General features: G+C 55.0%; 1 protein-coding gene across 1 annotated transcript; it reads left to right on the top strand.

The window, feature by feature from the left end:
* The first annotated feature begins 1,419 nt into the window (after positions 1 to 1,419).
* Positions 1,420 to 16,041, top strand: LOC127017301 (olfactory receptor 52B2-like). The gene is made up of 2 exons (XM_050898309.1): positions 1,420 to 1,503; positions 15,034 to 16,041. Exon 2 carries the CDS (start codon positions 15,067 to 15,069, stop codon positions 16,039 to 16,041), a length of 975 nt encoding a protein of 324 aa, XP_050754266.1. The 5' UTR covers positions 1,420 to 1,503; positions 15,034 to 15,066.
* The last annotated feature ends 2,416 nt before the right edge of the window (positions 16,042 to 18,457 follow it).

Genomic DNA, 18,457 nt, shown 5'->3' with positions numbered 1-18,457 from the left:
GCAGGGCAGGCTGGGATGTGTGGCCAGGGTTGGCCGTGCTGCAGAGCCTGGCGGTGGGCAAGGAGCTGCTGCGGGCCAGGGGCTCCCAGCTTTACCCTCTGCGTGAGGACAGTGAACAAACAGCTCCTCTGAAAAGGCACCGACCCCATGGAGTACCCACTGCTCGAGCCCCCGCGGGCAGCGAGGGTGGGTGTGCTCCCCGTGCTCTGTCCTGCCGGGGTACCCTGCCTCCCACTCGGATATTTGGATAAAGGTTGGAGGAGGATGAGCCCCCTTCATGGATCCTCTGGGCTCTGCGGAGGAGCTGTTGCTGTGGGACCGCATTGCAGGTGAGCGAGAGAAACTGAGGCCCAGGTCTGGCCCCGGACAAACCCTTTCCAGGCGCAGTCCCTGTGCTGGCAGGTTGCCATGCCATGCTTGCAGGGTGCCGCTCACCCAAAAGCAGCTCCATGCATCTCAGCACCGGGAGGAAAAGCTGTCCTGGCCTGTGGAGTCGCCTGATGCTCCCAGCGATGCCCCAGCCCTCGCAAGCTGCGGGTGGGCAGGGGGATGCTCATTTTACCCTTTTACCTGCTGCCGGGCAGAGCTGGCTCCGGGCTGGAAGTGGGGTAGGGCTGTAGCTCTACCGGCCTGAGGATGCTGCGGTGCCTTTCTGGGTGCTGGGGACCCCTGAGGGGACCGTGAGACCTGTCCCTGCTCTGGTCCCCCTGTATGGGGACCCATCGCCTGATGGCTGGCAGTACAGAAAGCTGAAGGCAAGTCTTGGTGCTGCCCACGGGAAGGGGTCTCGCATGGGAAGGGGACTCGCTCAGGTCTCTGCTTCGGTTCCTGGGCCGGCTTAGACCTCGCATGGGGACCTTTTTGGGGACAAGGGGAGGGGAGAGCAGCTCACGCCTCCTTTATCTGCAGAGGGTCTGCAGAGCACGCCTGGCCTGGCCTTGATGGCAGAAGAGGAGGACGAGGTGGACACGGCCATGGCAGGGAGGGAAGCTAACCTGGCGCCCGTGCGGGCAGGGGATGGTGTCGCTGCACGACTCTTTGGAGGTGCTGCATGAATAACAACCGCTTGTCCTCAGCCTGTGGCATGGCTGCTCTCAGCACACAGCGGCTCTTTCATACCTGATGCAGCTCGTGGTACGTGGGGGTGATAAATGCGTCGTGGCAGTTCATGAGTGGAGAGGTCAGGAAATAAAGCTGAACCTTTGCTGGTGACGGTCCTGCCCTCCAGCCCAACGTCCCTTGGCTTTGCTGTGCGATATCCACCTCGTGCAGGTAAAGCTCTCTCAGAGGGAAGATAATCCAGGAGCAAAAATAACACCTCTTGAGCATCAGTGCTGCTGGTTCTCTGCGTCTTTGTTCTCTTGACCTCGGGGATGCGCAGTGTTTGCCACTGAGCTTTTATAAGCTGTGAGCATTGTGTTCCGTGTCCCCGCGCTCACCGTGCTCTTCTTCCTGGGAGAAAACACTTAAAGGTTAAATATATACTGGCCATCGCTCGGTGAGGTTCTGTAGTTGAAAAGACAAACACAAAACAAACATTGTGCATTTGGACAGGAACCGAGGGAGGATTTCAGTTTTGCCCACTGGGATGGCAGAGCCCGGCCTTGGCCTTGGAGCAGGAGGCAGGAGGGTTCCTCCCGAGCCCGTTTTCTGGTGTGAACTGTTCCCCCCCACCCCCTCACCCCCAAAAGAGAAGCAGAAGAAAAACAAATAAACCCAACTTGGTCCATACAGAGTTCAGCTCTGTGTGCCTCTGATCTCTTTATGAGCATTTTTAGTGTTCTGGTTTTGAAGACGAAATGAAAGTCAGAAGAACAAAGCCCAGTGCTGAAGTGAGGAGCTGATCTGCAAAGGCGACTTTCGGGACAGCCGCTGCAGCCCATTTCTGCTGAAATCTGCTCCGACGCCATTTCTGTGGAAACCAAAAAACAGCTCCTGCCCCACTCACTTCTGAGCTCTGCTCGGCCTCGATACCCCATCTCCGCGTGGTTTTTACAGTTCCTCCTTTCAGCCGTCCCTGTTAGAGACGGGGGTGCAGGTGGGGGCTGCGAGGCACGGGGCTGCCTGGGGGAGATTTCCAAACTCACAGTGTCAGCAGGACACCAGATCCCCATGGAAAGCTGATGTGAACCAGACCACAGCTGGGGCGTCTTCGATGCTCCTTCAGCTTGTGCGGCTCTCGCGGCGGCAGGGAGCTCAGCTCCGGTTGTCCCTCCGGCTCCCATGTGGCCATGACGCAGCGTCAGAGCTGGGCATCATCTGCTGCTGCTGCTGCTGTGCAAAATAACGAGGAAGAGGGGCTTTGAACGGTGGCTTGGCACGTGCCCTGCAGGGCTGCGAGCCTCCTGGAGGGGAAGGAGAGCTGGGCTGGGTGCCTGCTGCTGTTGGCAGGGTGAGCCCGGGCAGGACTTCCTCCGGCCCCCCAGGAGCGGGCAGACCTGTGGGGGCACCGGGGCAGTGTCTGTGCCAGGGGGAGGAGGGTCTGCTCCTCTGCAGCCCCCAGCAGCGTCTGGCCTTTCCTCTCCTCCTGGGCTGTGAGGGCCATCAGAGAAGAAGGGGCTGGAGAAGGCAGTGTGGAGGAGCTGCTGCCCGCCGTGCAGGCAGGGACGCCCTGTACGGAGCCTGGCGTGGCCCTGGGTGAGCGCTGCTGGAGGCAGCCAGGGAGGGGGCAGGATGCGTCCCCCGAGGGTCCTGGGAAGGGCCGTGCTGGGGGTCAGGCTGGGGTGTGGGTGCTGGCTTGCACCAACCACAGGCAGTGGTTTGGGGACACGGCATCCCTGTGGGAGCAGGCAGAGTGCTTCTTCATCTGCACAGGCGGCGGGAAGAGCTTCGGGCATCACCGCACCCCCGGAGCACCAGCACCATCGCTCCTCCACCCTCCTCCTCTGCACCCTCTGCAGCAGGGGCTGCTCGCACAAGGCAGGGTTCGCCGTGCACCAGTACAAACCCCCCAAGACCCCCCCCCCACCCCGGCCCTGCAGCCCTGGGCTGGGATCAGGGCTCCCTCCGGCCCCCCCTGTGGCCAGTGGACAAGTCCTTCCTCTGTGTGGACTGCGGAGGGGGCAGCTTTCACTCACACCCCTCCCTGCGGAGCCACCAGTGCATCCACACCAAGGAGCATCCCTACCGGTGATCCCAGTGTGGGGGGACCTTCTGCTTCCACTCGGAGCTGGCATCGCACCGGCTGTGCCACTCCAAGGAGCGCCAGTTCCCCTGCCGCACATTCAGCTCCCAGACGGGCCTTATCCCACATGAATGCAGCCACCCTGGATCCCAGCAGTGCCTCCGTGCGGACTGTGGGAAGACCGTGGTGGAGCTGGCTGAGCTGAGCCAGCAGCAGGCAGGGTGTGCGGACAAGGTGCATGGCTGCAGCTGCTGCGGGAAGGGCTTTGGGTGCCTGTCTGACCCCCTCACGCACCAGTGCACCCGCCCGGGGAAGGTGCACCCCTGCGGGCAGTGCCAGAGGGGTTTTGGGTCCTGTGCTGACCTGCTGACGCGTTCTTTGAACATGGCAAGCAGCCAGGGCTGCCTGGCCGCAGCGGGGACGTGTCCTGGGCTGGCCGGTGGCACGTGCTCGGATGCCTTGCTGCTGCGAGGAGCTCCGTCCATGGGATGCAGGGAGCATCCTCCACCAGTGCAAAGGTTCCTCTGCCTGGTAGCAAAGAGTGCGGCCCCAAGTTAAGGATGTGCTTGGCTTGCCATGTGGAAGGGGAAGAGAAACTTCAAAAGTATGAGCATCAGCCCAGAGGAGCTCTCCTTAGATGGGGCTGAGCCACAGCAGAGGGGGGCAAGTCTAATCCAGGCCAGATGTCAGGTTTTCTGTGCTCAGGTGCACCGAGGAGGGAGGAGGAAAGTCCCTTCCTTGCACATTGCAGGTGCTGGGAGGAAAAGGGCCTGTGCAATAAATAAAAATGATTAAAAAAACCTTGGAAACAATGGTACAGCAGCTGTGTTAGTGTGATTGCCTGGGCTGTGATGGGAGCCAGCTGAGCTCAGCCTGGGAAAGCAAGCAGGTGAGGCTGCCCTGCTCGGGGCAGGGAGTGTGGACTGTGCCGAGCCCGACCTGTCCTCCTCGCCTGCTCGCTGTCAATCTGCCAGGCTCGCTCCTGTCACCGCCGTCCCCGGGGGTGATGAGCAGTTCAGCTGCGCTTTGCACTGAGATGGGACAGAGTGAAGACGGTGGCAATGTGCTTTAACCAAGTGTGCTCAGCACGGGGGGAGACACGAGACACGGCACTGCTTTCTTAACTCCTTTCAAACCTCATTTCCTCTTTACAGCACCTCTGCTTTTGCCTTTATGTGGAGACCAGATCAGTGTGCTGTTGCTGCTGTGCAGGTTTTGTGCCCCCTTGGGTGGCCGCAGCCCTTGGAGCAGACCGAGAGGCTGCAGAGATGTGCAGGTTTTGCACAGGCAGTCTCTCCAGGGGAGGTCTGAATCGTCTGTAGTTAAACCATGTGCAGACCGTCCACGTTAAATGCACACACACACGTGTGAGCCACCCCATTTGGTAGTGGTGCACGGTAAAGCAGCGTGGACAAAAGCCGAAGGGCTTTGGCAGTGTCGGGGTACTTCTCCTTAAATCTCTGATAAAGTCAGAGCTCGCTCTGGCTGTGGTGTAAACGCGACTTACCCAGAGAGGATGATGGGGGTCTCGGTGAGGGGCTGCGTCAGGACATGCCTCGGAAACCCCTCACATCCTGGAGGACAGACCAGCGGACCGGGCTTGCGTCCCCGCTCTGTGTCGGGCTGCGGAGCATCCCTCGCCCTCTCCTCCCTTGTATCCTCCTCCGCAGCGCAGCATCCCGGCGGGACCCTCCCGCCGCCTCCAGCACCGGCTGCCCGGTGCCCGCGGGGTCTGACCCCCGGGGCGAGGGCTGCCACCCGCCGCGATGCCACCGCCAGCCCCGCAGAGCCCGGCTGTCGGGGCTGCAGGACCGCGGCATTTCTTGCCTCGCAGAGACCTCTAGAGTTCACTCTCCTGAACGCTCGGCGCTTCTCTGGTCTCGCATGAACGGTGCCGTCCACGTCTCGCCTCTTCTGCGCGGACTGGAGCACCGCAATGAGCTTTTCAGCTCGTTGCTCATCGAGCCGCACGCTCCCCTTCCTCAGACGAGCCCCAGAGAAGTCCTCTGCGTGTGACCCAGCTGCCTGGGAGAGCAGGGGCCTCCTCTGCGCACTGCTTCTCCCCATGACATCCTCTATTTCTGGGCCTCTGTCCCTGCTCCTGGGGCCTCCGTTCAGCCCGGCAGCCCTGGTGATACTGGATGCTGGGGCATCCCCCAGGGATGCATGCTGTATCCTCCCAAGGAGGGCTGCTGCCCACCGAAGCCTCCCGGTACCCGTGCTGGCGTGGGGCGGGATGCGGCACGTGGCTGGGGCAGGGCTGGGGGCTGCTCTGGGTGTCTCCTGGGGACACCCGGCCGCTCGCTCTGGGGTGTCCATGGCACTGGATGCAGGGAGGCAGCGGCCACAGAGGGGGCAGCTGGAAACTGGCCTGTGGTGGGAAGAGTCCCCGGGTGGGGAGGAAAGCCAGAGCTCCTTGTTTAAGCCCCGTGTTTGCGGTGTAGCAGCGGCACGTCCTCCATTTGCCGTACAGCTCCCGCTCTCTGCTAGGACATGGTGGCTCAGCGCTAGCAGAGCGGGCAGCGAGGATGGGACATCGTTACTGGCTGCAGAAGGAATTGCTGCCTACCCTGGAGGAAACCCAACTTTTGCCTTGGATAGCTCAGCATAATTCAAATTCCTTCCTAAAACGAGAAGTGAGGGGAATCTAAATGATGCATTTTGAAATGCACAATGCATAAGGAGAGAGACAAAAGAAATTTTTCTAATTCTTCACATGGCTCCCATTGAAAATTTCCATGGCTACTGTGGGCATTACGATACCTTGTTAGAGAGCTATTGCCTTCCTAGGATCCTAGATCCTTCTGCAAGCCCAGGGCCTCCCTCTCCCGCTGCCTTCTTACCGCAGGAGCCATGGGGAGGCATTCTCTGACTCTGGGGGAGGAGGGAGACGTGGCCCAGGGGAAAGGGCCCTGGAGGGATGGGGATGGAGGGGCCAGGGATCAGTATCTCTGGGTGTTGCAGGGCGCTGCTCAAATATGGTCTTTTCTGACACTAACCCGTGTCAGACCAGGGGTGATAAACAGGATGCATTCATTTCCCGCATGGAAGGTCCTACCAAAGAGAAGGGGATTTTAAAGGCGAAACTTTTGCTTTGCGTTGTCACGGTGCCACGGAGAACATTGGAGCGCAGGCAGTCGCCGGCTCTGCTAGGTCCCTCTCGTACGAACGTTTTGCAAGGCTGAATGGGTCACCACTCACCCCAAGCCTGAAACCAGCTGATGATCTGTTTGCCACACTCGGCTGGTGCAAAGCTCTCTGTACCAGGGGAGCTGCGAGAGGCGTGGTAGATAACAACATCCTTGCATTTTTAATCAGCCTAGAGTCTCAAACACTCCCGTCTGCCTCTACAGGGTGAAGCCTGGCTCTGGCCGTAGCAGTCTGGGGAGGTGATGAGCTGGGAGGTTGCTCAGACCCTCTCCAAATTGGGGAGGGATGAGGGGAGATTTCATCCCAGACCAAGCCGCAACCCAGAAGCAGTAATCCTGTGGTAGCCTTGTCTGTCCTCGGCAGGAGCATCGTCCCCCAGTTCATGTATCTCGCCATCTGTGTGCTGCTCTTTAGGTAAAGAGTGTCAGGAAATATTCACAGTGCGTTCCCACGGAGCACTATAGTTAGCAGGGTTTCCAGCTGGCCACAGTGTTCCTCTGCGCTCACTTCCAAGAGGCGAGAAGCAAGCAGAGAGCTTTCTCCATCAACTTGAATAGAGACGGCCTAAGCCAGGCGTGCAGCGGTTTGCAGACCAGCTCACAAGGCTCCCGGTGCAAGCCTGCGGTGGGCGAGGGATCTGGACCCCCCAGCTTAACATCTCCGGCAGGAACATCGCTCTCCATGCCCCACCGCCCAGCTGCATTTGCCTGTGCACCCCTGGCCCTCGTCTGGGGCAGAGCAAGAGCGCATTCAAAGTGGGTGCTGAGATCTTTATTTACCACAAATGGCAATGCAGACCCCTGCCCACCCCCTCCCTTTGATTTGCCCATATTCTCACTAGGTGTTTATGGTCTGCTTCTGTCTCATTTTGGCCAAAAAAATGTGTCTAATCCCCTCCGGGACTAACAAGCTGAGCATCCTTGCACACAAGCCTTCTGTTCCACCCTACAGAGAGAAGCGGGACCTTGTGGAGTCACCGACCAGAGGTGGGCACAGAGGCAGGACCGAGGCACCCGGATGCTGCACGTGCACGTCCGACTGCATGCAGCGATGCGGAGGCAGCACCGAGCCCCCGTGCCGGTCAGGCTTGGTGGGGGGGGATGCTCAGGGGGACGATGGACCCGGGCTCTGTGATGGCTCGTGTACATCCTGCGTGCTCCTCTCCGCTATCCCCTCGCTGGCTGCCGGGGCCGTTGGAGCCCCGTGCACCCCCGTCGCTGTGCGTGTCCATCCGGAGGGCACCTACAAGGACAGGGGAGGACAGAAGCTCCACGAAATAAATCCAATACACTGAGAGCGTAGTGTGCTGGGAACATGTTCAGAGAGCGCCGTGTCAGGCAGGAGGCCAAAGCTCGTCCCGAATTAAAGGGCTGTGAACTAAAATAATATTGATCTGGAAGATATTCCCTGCAGCAGGTACGGTAGAAACGGAGCTTGTTTCTGTACCGCAGCTGCGTCCATCAGCTAACAGCCCTCAGTGCAGACACGCCGACACTGGCTGAGCCTGCCAGGCTTGTACAAGGAACCGTAGCTGCCTGGGACAGCTCATCTGGAGCTTTATTCAGCGCATTGCGATAGGAATGGGGCCCCAGGCACAACCAGGGCTCACCAATGGGTTTTGAATGTGCTCCAGGGAAGGAGATAGTTGCGTTTGTTTTGCCTGGGTGTTTCCCAGAGCTGCCTTTGGAGAGTGAATTGCTGGAGGAGATGTTGCTTTATTGGCATCGTGTCTTGGTGTCCTCCAGCCCCGTGTCCAGCTAAGACGAAGCTCCAGTGCTCCATAGCGGACGCTGGAGGAAGACGGCTTGCTCGGTGCTGACAGCCGAGCTGCTGAGAGATGCCAGCCAATGCAGTGACCGAAGCCTGGGCTTGGCAGCACTTCGCACCCCTGCACAGGTCTGGTGACAGCGGGAGGTGCAGAGCAAGGAAGAGGTTGTTTCGTCTCCAAGTTCCTGGAAATCCTTGAGAACGGGGAGCCAGGGGCTGCGTTCCTCAGGCATGCTTCCTCCTGGTTGCAGATTTGCACCAGCGATATGTGTGTGGGAAAATGCATGAACTGTGAATCTGCCTTGCCAGGGACACAGAGAAATATCCTTAAATGCCAGAGTAGGTGCTGCCGGAGTGGGTCGGGGCCCAGGAGCCCTCCCGGGGACCCCGTCCTGAGTCCGAGGGGGGTGAGTCTGGGGTGCAGCACCTGCAGTGAGCCCTCCGCCTGCGCAGCCTGTCGTCTCCCGCACCTGCCGTGCCGGATGCCTCTGTCCATCTCTGCCTCCAGGTCACTGGGCTTTAATCAGGAACCAGTTCACAGGAGACAACTACTTTTTGCAGCTTCTTTTTGAGTTCCCCTGTTGCTGTAGACTCTGTAGTTTCTGCTGGGCAAGAAATTTAACAATTATATTAAGAATTGAGTGAAAAAAACGTTAATTTGGCATTATCGAGGCTGAACCCAGCTGCAGTGAAGCGTCGCAGCTGAGGGAGCAGGTCAGCCAGCACAGCTAGGGCTGGGAGGAGACCTTCCTTGTGCTGGATGTGCAGTGCAGCCCTGCACCGTCCTAGTGACACACGGTTGTAGTAAAAGGAAAACAAAGCAAATTTAAGGGAGTGAGAAGAGGTGGTGTACTCCCTCGTTCCATCATTTGCCATACCAGATTTCAGAGAAATAATGGGAACGCTAAAACCCCCAGTGTTTCACGTGAAATAATTTTAGATGGTAGGGAAAAGGTATTCAGGTTACCCTGGAAAATGAGGTTACCGTTGCACTTGACTAGAAATATTTTAGCTACTAAAACGTTTTGAAGAGCTGAAATAAATGACTGCCCAATAATTTCTGGAATAAATATAATTCCCATTTACTGCTGGCAAGATTACCCTTTGGTCTTTAAAATTGTGGTTTGTTTAAGTAAGTGACAGAGGATATAAGTCGGGGTATGATTTTTCTAGGGAAACACTTGGAAAGTGAACACAACCTTCTTCCGTATATGCACGTGAATGTTTGAAACAGATTAAACTCACTTAACTTAAAATATCTTTTCCTGAACTAGTCATTTCAGGCAGCAGTGGAGGAAAATGAGCACTTTCAGGAGCTATTAATCTTCTCCTACTGCAGACAGCGGCTCCTTCCTTGACTGCCCTATTTCTCTGCCAGCTGTTGGGGGATGAGGTGGTTCAGATGATGCTGTCTACAGCCTGCTGGGTGAATCTGCTGCATTTACAGGCTGGCAGTCTCAGCGATTTCTGTTCACTTGCCTGCAGTCCTGTCACTAGAGTGGAAGAAGCAGAAAAACACACGGTGTGCGTCCCTGCTCCATCGCTCACGCAGGAGAAGGCACGGATGCTGGTGGATGTGCCCTGCTGCAGCCCCTGGCATGGCTCGACCCCTTCCAGCAATGGCTGTGTCAGACCGGACCCCAGCCACACGTAGCTTGTGGCTTTCAAGGGACCAGCTTAGGATGCCCTACTTTGGGTGTCAGCCCTCGCTTCCACCGATCCCCAATGCACTGCTGGAAGCCAAGCCGGTTTCTCGGGATCGCGTTGGACTATGCCCAGTCGCAGGGTTGTGCTGATGCTTTCTGCTGCTGTTCCCCAGATGTTTACGCCGTTGCTGTCATCGCTGTAGGGGGGGAAAAGGCTCCGTTGTCCAAGGTGTGCACATCTCCAAGAGGTGATGCTCCTTGGGCCTCGGACCCTGCAGCCTGTGCTGTCGCGGTGCTGCCAGACTGCTTTGAAGGTCACCTGTGTGCTTTTGGTGAGTCGGTTCATCAGGCAGCATCCTGCAAGTGCCAGGACAGAATCAGGTAACATTGATGAACAGATACAGCGAGGGGCTGGCACGGAGAACTTGGCTCTCTGCCCTTCCCGTGCCTGGCTTGCTTGGCAGCCAAAATACAAGTTTCCAGGATGGAGACCTCTGACCTGTGTTTGTCTCTGCTTTCAATTTTATGCCATTCCTGATCAGCGTTCGCCTAACCTGATTTTTAAATCCCCAGAGATGCAGACTCCAGTCCCTCTGGAAGTTGTTCACCTCTGAATTTAACTTCCTAATGTTTTCCCAGTGTCTGATCCCAGTAATAAATACTATTCTTTGTTTTGGGCCTCCCCCAGGGACGGCAGCACCCCTGCCTGTTCACAGTAATCTGTCACACGTTTGCAGGCTGTTATCACATTTCCTCCTTTCTAGACAACAAATAACTGCAGTGTAAAGAAAGGGTTTCCAGGTACCTGAGGCGGAGCAGGCAATTCAGCCCCTGCAGCACTGGCAGCAGTTTGGTGCTTATTGCTCGGTGCGTGGCAACTTTGGGGCAACTGCTTAGATGTGAACAGGCTGGCAGCCTGGGCTCTGCTGCGGGGAGGGCAGGTTGCGCCTGCAGCCCCTGCCTGGGCTGGAGCTCCTCGCTGGCATTGCGCTCGGCAAGCTGGATCCACCGTCAAGGCACGGCAGTGGCTCGGTTGTTCCCCCTGTTCGCTGGGTCCCTGGGACGCAGAGGAGAAGCCAGGCACTTCTCTTCTCTGGTGTCTGCCCTTATGTATACGAGTTTTGGCAAGAATTAACATTTTTAACCTGTAGCTTTAATATTTTTGTAGTGTCCTCCTGAGACACGTTATCCCTCACTAGCAGTAGAGACATTTTTGGGGAAGACACCTGAATTTTCAGCTTCCTTTTTAATTAGCGTGTGGCTAAAGAGTACCCCACCTTTTCTTAAAAATACCCTCTGATGTGAAATCTGTGAAATCCAAATTCCTCCCCATTTCTAACGGCTGAGAAGTGGAACAGCTCTTCCTTGGTCTGAAAGACTTTGGGCCAGCTCTGTTCCGTAGAAACCACAGGGAGAGAAATGAAAAGGAAATTAAAAGCCATACGCTGATAAGATGAACTTGACACGTCGGTTGGAAAGATCTCCGGCACCTGCAGGTGCCAAGACACGAGGCACTGTCTGACGGCAGAAGGATTATCAGACTGGCTGACAGAAAACGGATGGGTTTTCTGGCGCACAAGCCCTCCTCGGGATTTATCCTGGGTCCTGCAGACACCGAGGTACTCAGGAGTGTTGGACCATTCCCACAGAAACCGAGTTTCCTCGTGATGCCCTCAAACGCCTCACGCTCTGGTGGTCCATCATAGGGCAGAGCGACAGCGTTAACGTACAGGAAAGCCCCAGGTCAGCCTCTGCAGGGGACGGTGCTCCCTGCTCCTGGGATGGACAGGCACGTCCCGTCCTCCTCCCCAGCATCCCCCGCCGAGGGCTCGAGCTGCCACAGCAGTGCCCGCCTGGGCAGAAGCACAAGCCCTGCCCGGGCAGGGCTTATCCCCCCACCGCCATGGCTCCACGCTGAATTCCCTGGGGATATCTTGTCCCCTTTTGCAGGCTCCCTGCCCTTCACACCACAGGTCTTCTCCTGCCCGACCCCGCTGCAGCAGCAAGGACTGCCCAAGCCCCAGTGAGGCACCAGGGTCCGTCCCGCTGGACTGGCACCGATGCCCCAGGGGCACGGGCAGCCCCCAGACCCGGAGGTATTCCTGTGTCCTCCCTGCCCGTCCCAGCGGGTGCTGCAGGGATCTGGCCTCTCTCTGGCAGCAGATGTTAAATTGGGAATTACTGCAATATTTCAGAAGCAAATCCACCGTCCTGAGCAAACATATCGACAGGGACTTGGGCAGGACCAAGTGCAATTGCTGTTTTTAATGGCATAAGCAGCATCCAAAAACTCGCTGGGTGTTTTCCACGTAGATAAAATCTGGAACTCCGGCAGCAAGGGCTCAGCACATGATGGGCAGAGCAGGGCAGTTTGGCGGAGGGAGATGATGCATACTTACATATGACTGCTAAAAAATGAGACAGGCATCTCTTTTCTGTCTGCCTGCATTGGTTACATATTATTTCTGAACCTGAGGCACTACAGCACTGAAACAAAACAAGACATCGCTGAATGATGAATACTTCACTGCAGGCCAAGTTATATAGAATTCATACTCCTTTGTTTCATCAAAAAAAAATACAATTACTTTCAATCATTTTGATGTGGTCCTGGGATGAAAAAAAATCATTCATTCATACAGTCCTATGTATTCAGACCCTTTTTTCTGCTGCATTGATGGATCTTCAACATGTTGGTTGCAGGCAAAGTATTTTCAGATCATCTTTTAATCCATTTTTTGCATCCTTTGAACAGACAGAGCTATTGTTTCAGTTCTTTTTTTTTTGCCACCATCATGTACTTTAAAGATTATTTTTCGATAACAGTATGTTACAAATTATGCAATTGTGGTGTTTCTGTTTTTCCAGCTGATGCCAGTTCAGACTAGCAGTTCAATCTGGGTAGAAATCTCTGCAGCCTTCTCTGCTTTGCAACGCCATCAAGGCAGCTTTGTGCTCGCAGCCACTCGTAGGGTTCGTTATTTGTAGATCATTGACCATGGGCTGGAGTCAAGCAGGCAGAGGAACCCCTCCCACAGAGGCACACGGCAGCACAAGCGAAACGCAGAGGCTGTTTTGGGAGGTTTCACCAGTATAACAAGGCAATTTTCACCCTGTGGGGGATAAAACACTCCTGGACATCAGAGATGCTCCTCTGCAGCCTGGGAGCCCTGCTCGGGCAGTGTGCTGTGCCTGTCTCCTTCTCAAGTCCTTGCGTGGTCAGGACACGTAGCTGGTGCCCAGGCAGGGACAGAGTAAAAACACTTGCAATGCAAATGATGGAAAAGCAGGAAATATCTTGGCTCACCTGGGAGTGTTAACTGCTGTTAATCTTTAATGCACTAGCAATTTAAACTTCCACAAGTCGTCAGGCTGATGTTCCTTCTGAGATTCAGGAGGGGGAAGGATTAATATCATCAGCCCTCGGCGGCACGGACGGGGATTTGCACTCCCCTTCAGCTCTGCACTGATCAGGGCTGAGGTTCCTCATTCGTCTTTGGGGCTGGCCCTTGGTGAGTCATTTTATATTAAACACTGGTGTTTAGGGCAATGCTTTCTTGTTTGAAAAGAATGAAAGGAAGTAAAGCTGCGGGTGAGAGAAATATATTTCCATATTACTAAGAAGCGGAGGTGTAAAGTCTTGCTGAACTGCTTTGTAAACCATATGCAGTCAGGCACTGGCGGGCATTGGTGCCTGGGAACGTTCCCAGGCTGATTTAATTTACAGTCATAGACCTAGCCTATCTTTATTCACCGCTGTTGAATTACATGGTTTTAAAAGTGGAAGAGGCAATTGGATAAATATTTGTGATGAGCTGAAGATCTTTTCTATACTGACTGATGTTTTCAGTGGACTTCTGGTTCGTAGAGGACAAGAATCCTTCTTAAGGGAAATGTTTAGAAATGCAAACACGTCTTGCACTTAGGTACTTGCAGTTTGCAATAAAAATAAAACAGGCTGCAAGCAAGTCTGAAGAACGAAGTTTTAGCTTTGGTCCAAATCAAAGTAATTTTCCTGCATCCCAACCCTGGCCTAGGCTTTTTCTAGTGTATGATGGAGCATACATGGGGGATGGGATGGGGCTAAAAACAGGGGCAAAATGGGGAGAATCACATAAAACCAGCAGTCCTGCAGCGTTCCTTCTCCTCAAAGCCCTTCTCATGGCAAAGCGTCCACAGAGGACTCTGCAGGCTTGGCTTGTTTGCACTATTCAAATCTGCAAAAATACCCTCAGGCTGGTCAGCCCTTCATGGGACTGTGCTCCAAGCTCAGGCTACCCTGGCACTTTGGGAACCGGGAAAACTGCGGGAGGTTGAGCTCAGAGGCTGGAAAGGTCCCGTGTCGGCTGAGCATCAGCGCAGAAGTCTGCACTCGGGGTATCTCTCCAGAGCATTACTATGACTTGGCTGCCCTGACAGCACTTGTTGCCTTGCATTTTGGGCCAGCGTTTCTTTGTCCAAAGATGATGCAGTGCAGCCCACCATGTCTTTGCCCCTCTTTACGAAGGAGAGGAAAAGGAATGAAGGAAAAGGCAGGGAATCTGCCAGGTAAGAGAGTTGTTCCAGGTCATTCAGGAAGTCTGGGCATGGGCTGAAAGTCCAGCCTAGCTCTCCCCTTTCCCCCTTGGTGTGTGCTGGTGTTTGGGTCTCTGAAATCCCTGTGGGATGGGCAAGAGGCACAAAAAGCACTTTGTGGTGTTTGCAAACAGGTGAACATGTTTATACAGGTGGAAATACAGGGAGTAACATGTCCAGCAGAAGTTTCAGGGGTGGTCACAGCCTTCAGAGGTGGTAGCTGAATGTCAGCCACATCCAAGACATTTATCAGTGTTGGTACTGGTACAGTTTTTACTCCTATCTTAGTAGTTTGTACAAGGAGCTCTCAGAAATGAACTGATCCCTGATCTGAACCGAGTGAGACATTGTATTATTTCATCTCCCTGAAGAAACACACAGTCCTAACAAAGACACATGGCTTTCTGGGTGCATGCAGATACAGAGCCCACCGACAGTGACAAGGCAAGTAATTATGACTTTTACAAGCCTTTTTGTGACAGTGGATGAAGCGGAGATAGAAAAGGACCTGCCCTGTTTTGCGGTGCAAATGGAGGGACAGAGAAGATGTTTTTCTTACAGACACAGCTTGTAGGGTTGATAGGAAAGAATGAATAAATTCCTTCAAACAGCAAAACACAGCGAGTCAACCCCTCGGCCTTCAGAAATGGCTCAGGTTGGGAGGCAGCTGCAAATAGGACATGTGCACTGGTTTGTACACATTTGTAGGTGGGCATGGGCTAAGACCAGGCTTACCCGGTGTTATTTATCCCTTGTCTGTCTTGCACAGAGGAGAATCAGGCTGACACTGAGCACTGAAGCACCATGTATGAGCTCAACGAGAGCAGCTTCGATCCTATCACCTTCGTCCTGACGGGCATCCCGGGCATGGAGGACTCCCACACCTGGATCTCCGTCCCCTTCTGTTTGATGTACATCACTGCGGTGTTTGGCAACTCTGTCCTCCTCTTCGTCATCATCACGGACAGGAGCCTCCACGAGCCCATGTACCTCTTCCTCGCTATGCTGGCTGTTGCTGACCTCATGCTTTCGACCACGACGGTGCCCAAAATGCTGGCGATCTTCTGGTTCAGTGCCAGGGAAATTTCCTTTGATGCCTGCGTTACACAGATGTTCTTCACCCATTTCAGCTTCATCGTGGAATCGTCCGTCCTGCTGGCGATGGCGTTCGACCGGTACGTGGCTGTCTGCGACCCGCTGCGGTACTCTTCAACCTTAACCCCCTCGGTGATCGGGAAAATAGCTGTGACTGCCGTTGTCCGGGGGTTCTGCATCATGTTCCCACCCATCTTCCTCCTGAAGCGGCTGCCCTACTGCGGGCACAACGTCATGCCCCACACCTACTGCGAGCACATGGGCATCGCCCGCCTGGCCTGTGCCGACATAAAAGCCAACATCTGGTACGGGCTGACAACGGTTCTTCTCTCCTCCGGCCTGGACGTCGTCCTCATCGCTGTCTCTTATGCTCTGATCCTCAGGACGGTCTTTCGGCTCCCGTCCCCGGAGGCTCGTCTCAAAACCCTGAGCACCTGCGGCTCCCACCTCTGCGTGATCCTCATGTTCTACGTGCCTGCCTTTTTCTCCTTTCTCACGCACCGGTTTGGCCACCACATCCCAAGTCAAGTGCACATCCTCCTGGCCAACCTCTACGTCGTGGTCCCGCCGATGCTCAACCCCATCGTGTACGGGGTGAGGACAAGGCAGATCCGGGAGCGCGTCGTCCGCCTCTTCTGCCCCGCGGGGGAGTGCCCCTGCCCCGGCTGGGGGAGCCGGTGCTGAGTGCTGCCGGAGGGAAGCGGGACGCGGGACACGATCCGGAAAGCAGCACCAAGCGCTGCAGCACTTCTCGCCCTGGAGGAACAGGTTTGCCCAAGAGGTTCAAGAGAAGCTGAGGGTGGTGGGATTTCTGGAAACGTGGGCTTGGGTCATCAGCCCCTTCATTGCTACCGGTTTCTCCTGGGGATGCTTCCCCTGAATGGTCCATCCAGCAGAGACTGGGCAGACTTCAGCTGAGGAGCATCAAGGCTCTTACATCTGCTGATTTACCATCACTTACTGCTGCTGATTTTGTTTGCTGTCCTAGAGCTTCGTTTCTGTTTGTTCCTTCACCTGTTATATCTCAGTGCCTAGACTGTGAACACCTTGATGGTCATCAGACCGGAGCCTGGTACACGAACCATAGCTGGATGGGCAAAGTGCTGTTTACCATGGCACAGATGATGGTCTATCCTCCTGTCTTCATGGGTATAGCTTGCATTGCTGAGGGACCCTGGCACCTCTTGCTGCTGAAGGTGTTTACATGCTGAAGAGCCCTGTGAGGTCGGGAAAGGCTTTTTGTCCTGTGTTTAAGGGAAACATATCCCTTAAACTGTGATGTCCAAAACTTAATTCAAGCCTGTAGAGTGGAGTGCAAAGGGACAATGGTCTCCTACACATCCTACACATCCCACAGGGATGTTTTCTGTCTTTGCAAGAACACTGCGCTGCTGAGCAGTGCTCAGCATGAAGTACATTGCACCTAAAGGTCCTTTTCTGCCCATAGGGCTGGCTGATTACCCACCACTTTGTTGCTGTACATTTGATTTATCCTTCAACACCAAAATAGCTTTGTTGAACTTTTTCTTGTTCCTCTCATTGGTGTATGTACCAGTTGCGTCAATAATACCTTATTCTACCTGAAGTCAGTGGCAATCTGCCTCAGACCATTGTGAAAAGCAGTGCAAACATGAAGAGTGAGCACTAGATATTGCTGGAGGAGCAGCAAGGACAGTTCTGTGCATCTCTGTACAGCCCGAGTTTAACTTCATCATCAATCCGACCAGCAAGGAGAGCCCTTTTCCTTACCTCTCCCTTCTTCAGCAAAGGCAGCAATGCAGGCTGTCAGAGTAAACTCATCTGCTGCCTCCGCTTCGGTGAATCTCATGAGTGGCAAGGTCAGAAAGAGGGGAGACTCTTGTCTCAGTGCAGTGAGCACCAGCGCTACTAAAGTGTCCCAGGTGCACGTAAAGACCCATGGGGAGAAGGGAGTGGAGGCAGCACTGGAGACCTCAGGGGGAAGCTTGACAGAATTTCAGGTCTCTGCTGGAAGGTCAGTGTGCTCTGCACTGCTTTCGAGGTGGGTTTTTGTTGCATCATTATAATACGGAGGACCTTGGAGACACTGACACCAGCAGCCACAGTCCTGTCAGGAGTCTTCTGGTTCCTTCAGCCTGGACTGCAGCAGGAATGGGCTATTCTCTGATGGCTGGAGCTTCTCAGTCCCATGGAAAAGTCACAGCAATGCTCCCATCTGCCTAGCTCTCATCACCAAAGCACAGAGGTCCTTTTGTCCAGTGCTCTTGGTAGGCAGCGCATGCTCAGATGGGACCGGTCTGTCTTCTCGTCCTGACAGCAGAGTCCTGATGGCCGTTCTGGCTCAGCTGTTAAGTGCCAAGGCTTCTGAAACCCATTGCAAGAATTGCAGTGTGAGTTGCTGTTGACTCTGAGTAGGCGATGCTCTTGGTGCTTGCTCAGGGCCCCAGAGAGCAGAGACGGCTGCAGCAGGTCTCAGGATGTCCTCCAGGGAGGTCGGGCAGCGTGGTCCCAGGAGCAGCTGAGCCTGCTCCCTGCACAGCCCTGGCTTGGCCAACACGCAGGGTTGAAGAGGTCCCGCTGCTGCCCCTCCACGAGCTCCTCTGGCTCTGGTAGCTCCCAGGAGTCGTTAAGCACTAAACCACCAGTATCCTTCAAAGCTGTGGCAGCAGTTTCCTTTCCACCGTGGGAAGGAACTCTGGGATGGGGAAGAGGAGGGAATGCACCAGAGCCCAGAGACCTTTCCTTCATGCTTTCCTTCATGTTCTACTGGGTGGGATGCTGACACAAATGCTTGCTCCTCCTCTCTGCATCATACCTACTGTCGGCTGCACTTTTCTCTTACACACCACTGTGAGGCACGGGGGTCTGGGCACTTTTTGGTCCCCTCCTGAGCTCAGGGGCTTCCTCGGGTCTGGCCAGTATAACTCTTCCTCATCCAGGCAGCAACCAGAGTCTTTTGGTTGCAGCAATTAGGGAGCCCTTTCTGAAGGCTCATGCTCTGCAGTCCAGCTCTCACAGCAATGTCAGGAGCCAGGATGCTCTGACCCTATGTGAGCTGTGAGACCTGACGCAAGGTCTGTTGTGTTCATGTCGATAGTCACAAGATGGAGCAGATCATCCA

Source organism: Gymnogyps californianus, chromosome 1, assembly GCF_018139145.2.
Source record: "Gymnogyps californianus isolate 813 chromosome 1, ASM1813914v2, whole genome shotgun sequence".
NCBI classification, from domain to species: domain Eukaryota; kingdom Metazoa; phylum Chordata; class Aves; order Accipitriformes; family Cathartidae; genus Gymnogyps; species Gymnogyps californianus.
This window is presented reverse-complemented; position numbering and strand designations above follow the sequence as displayed.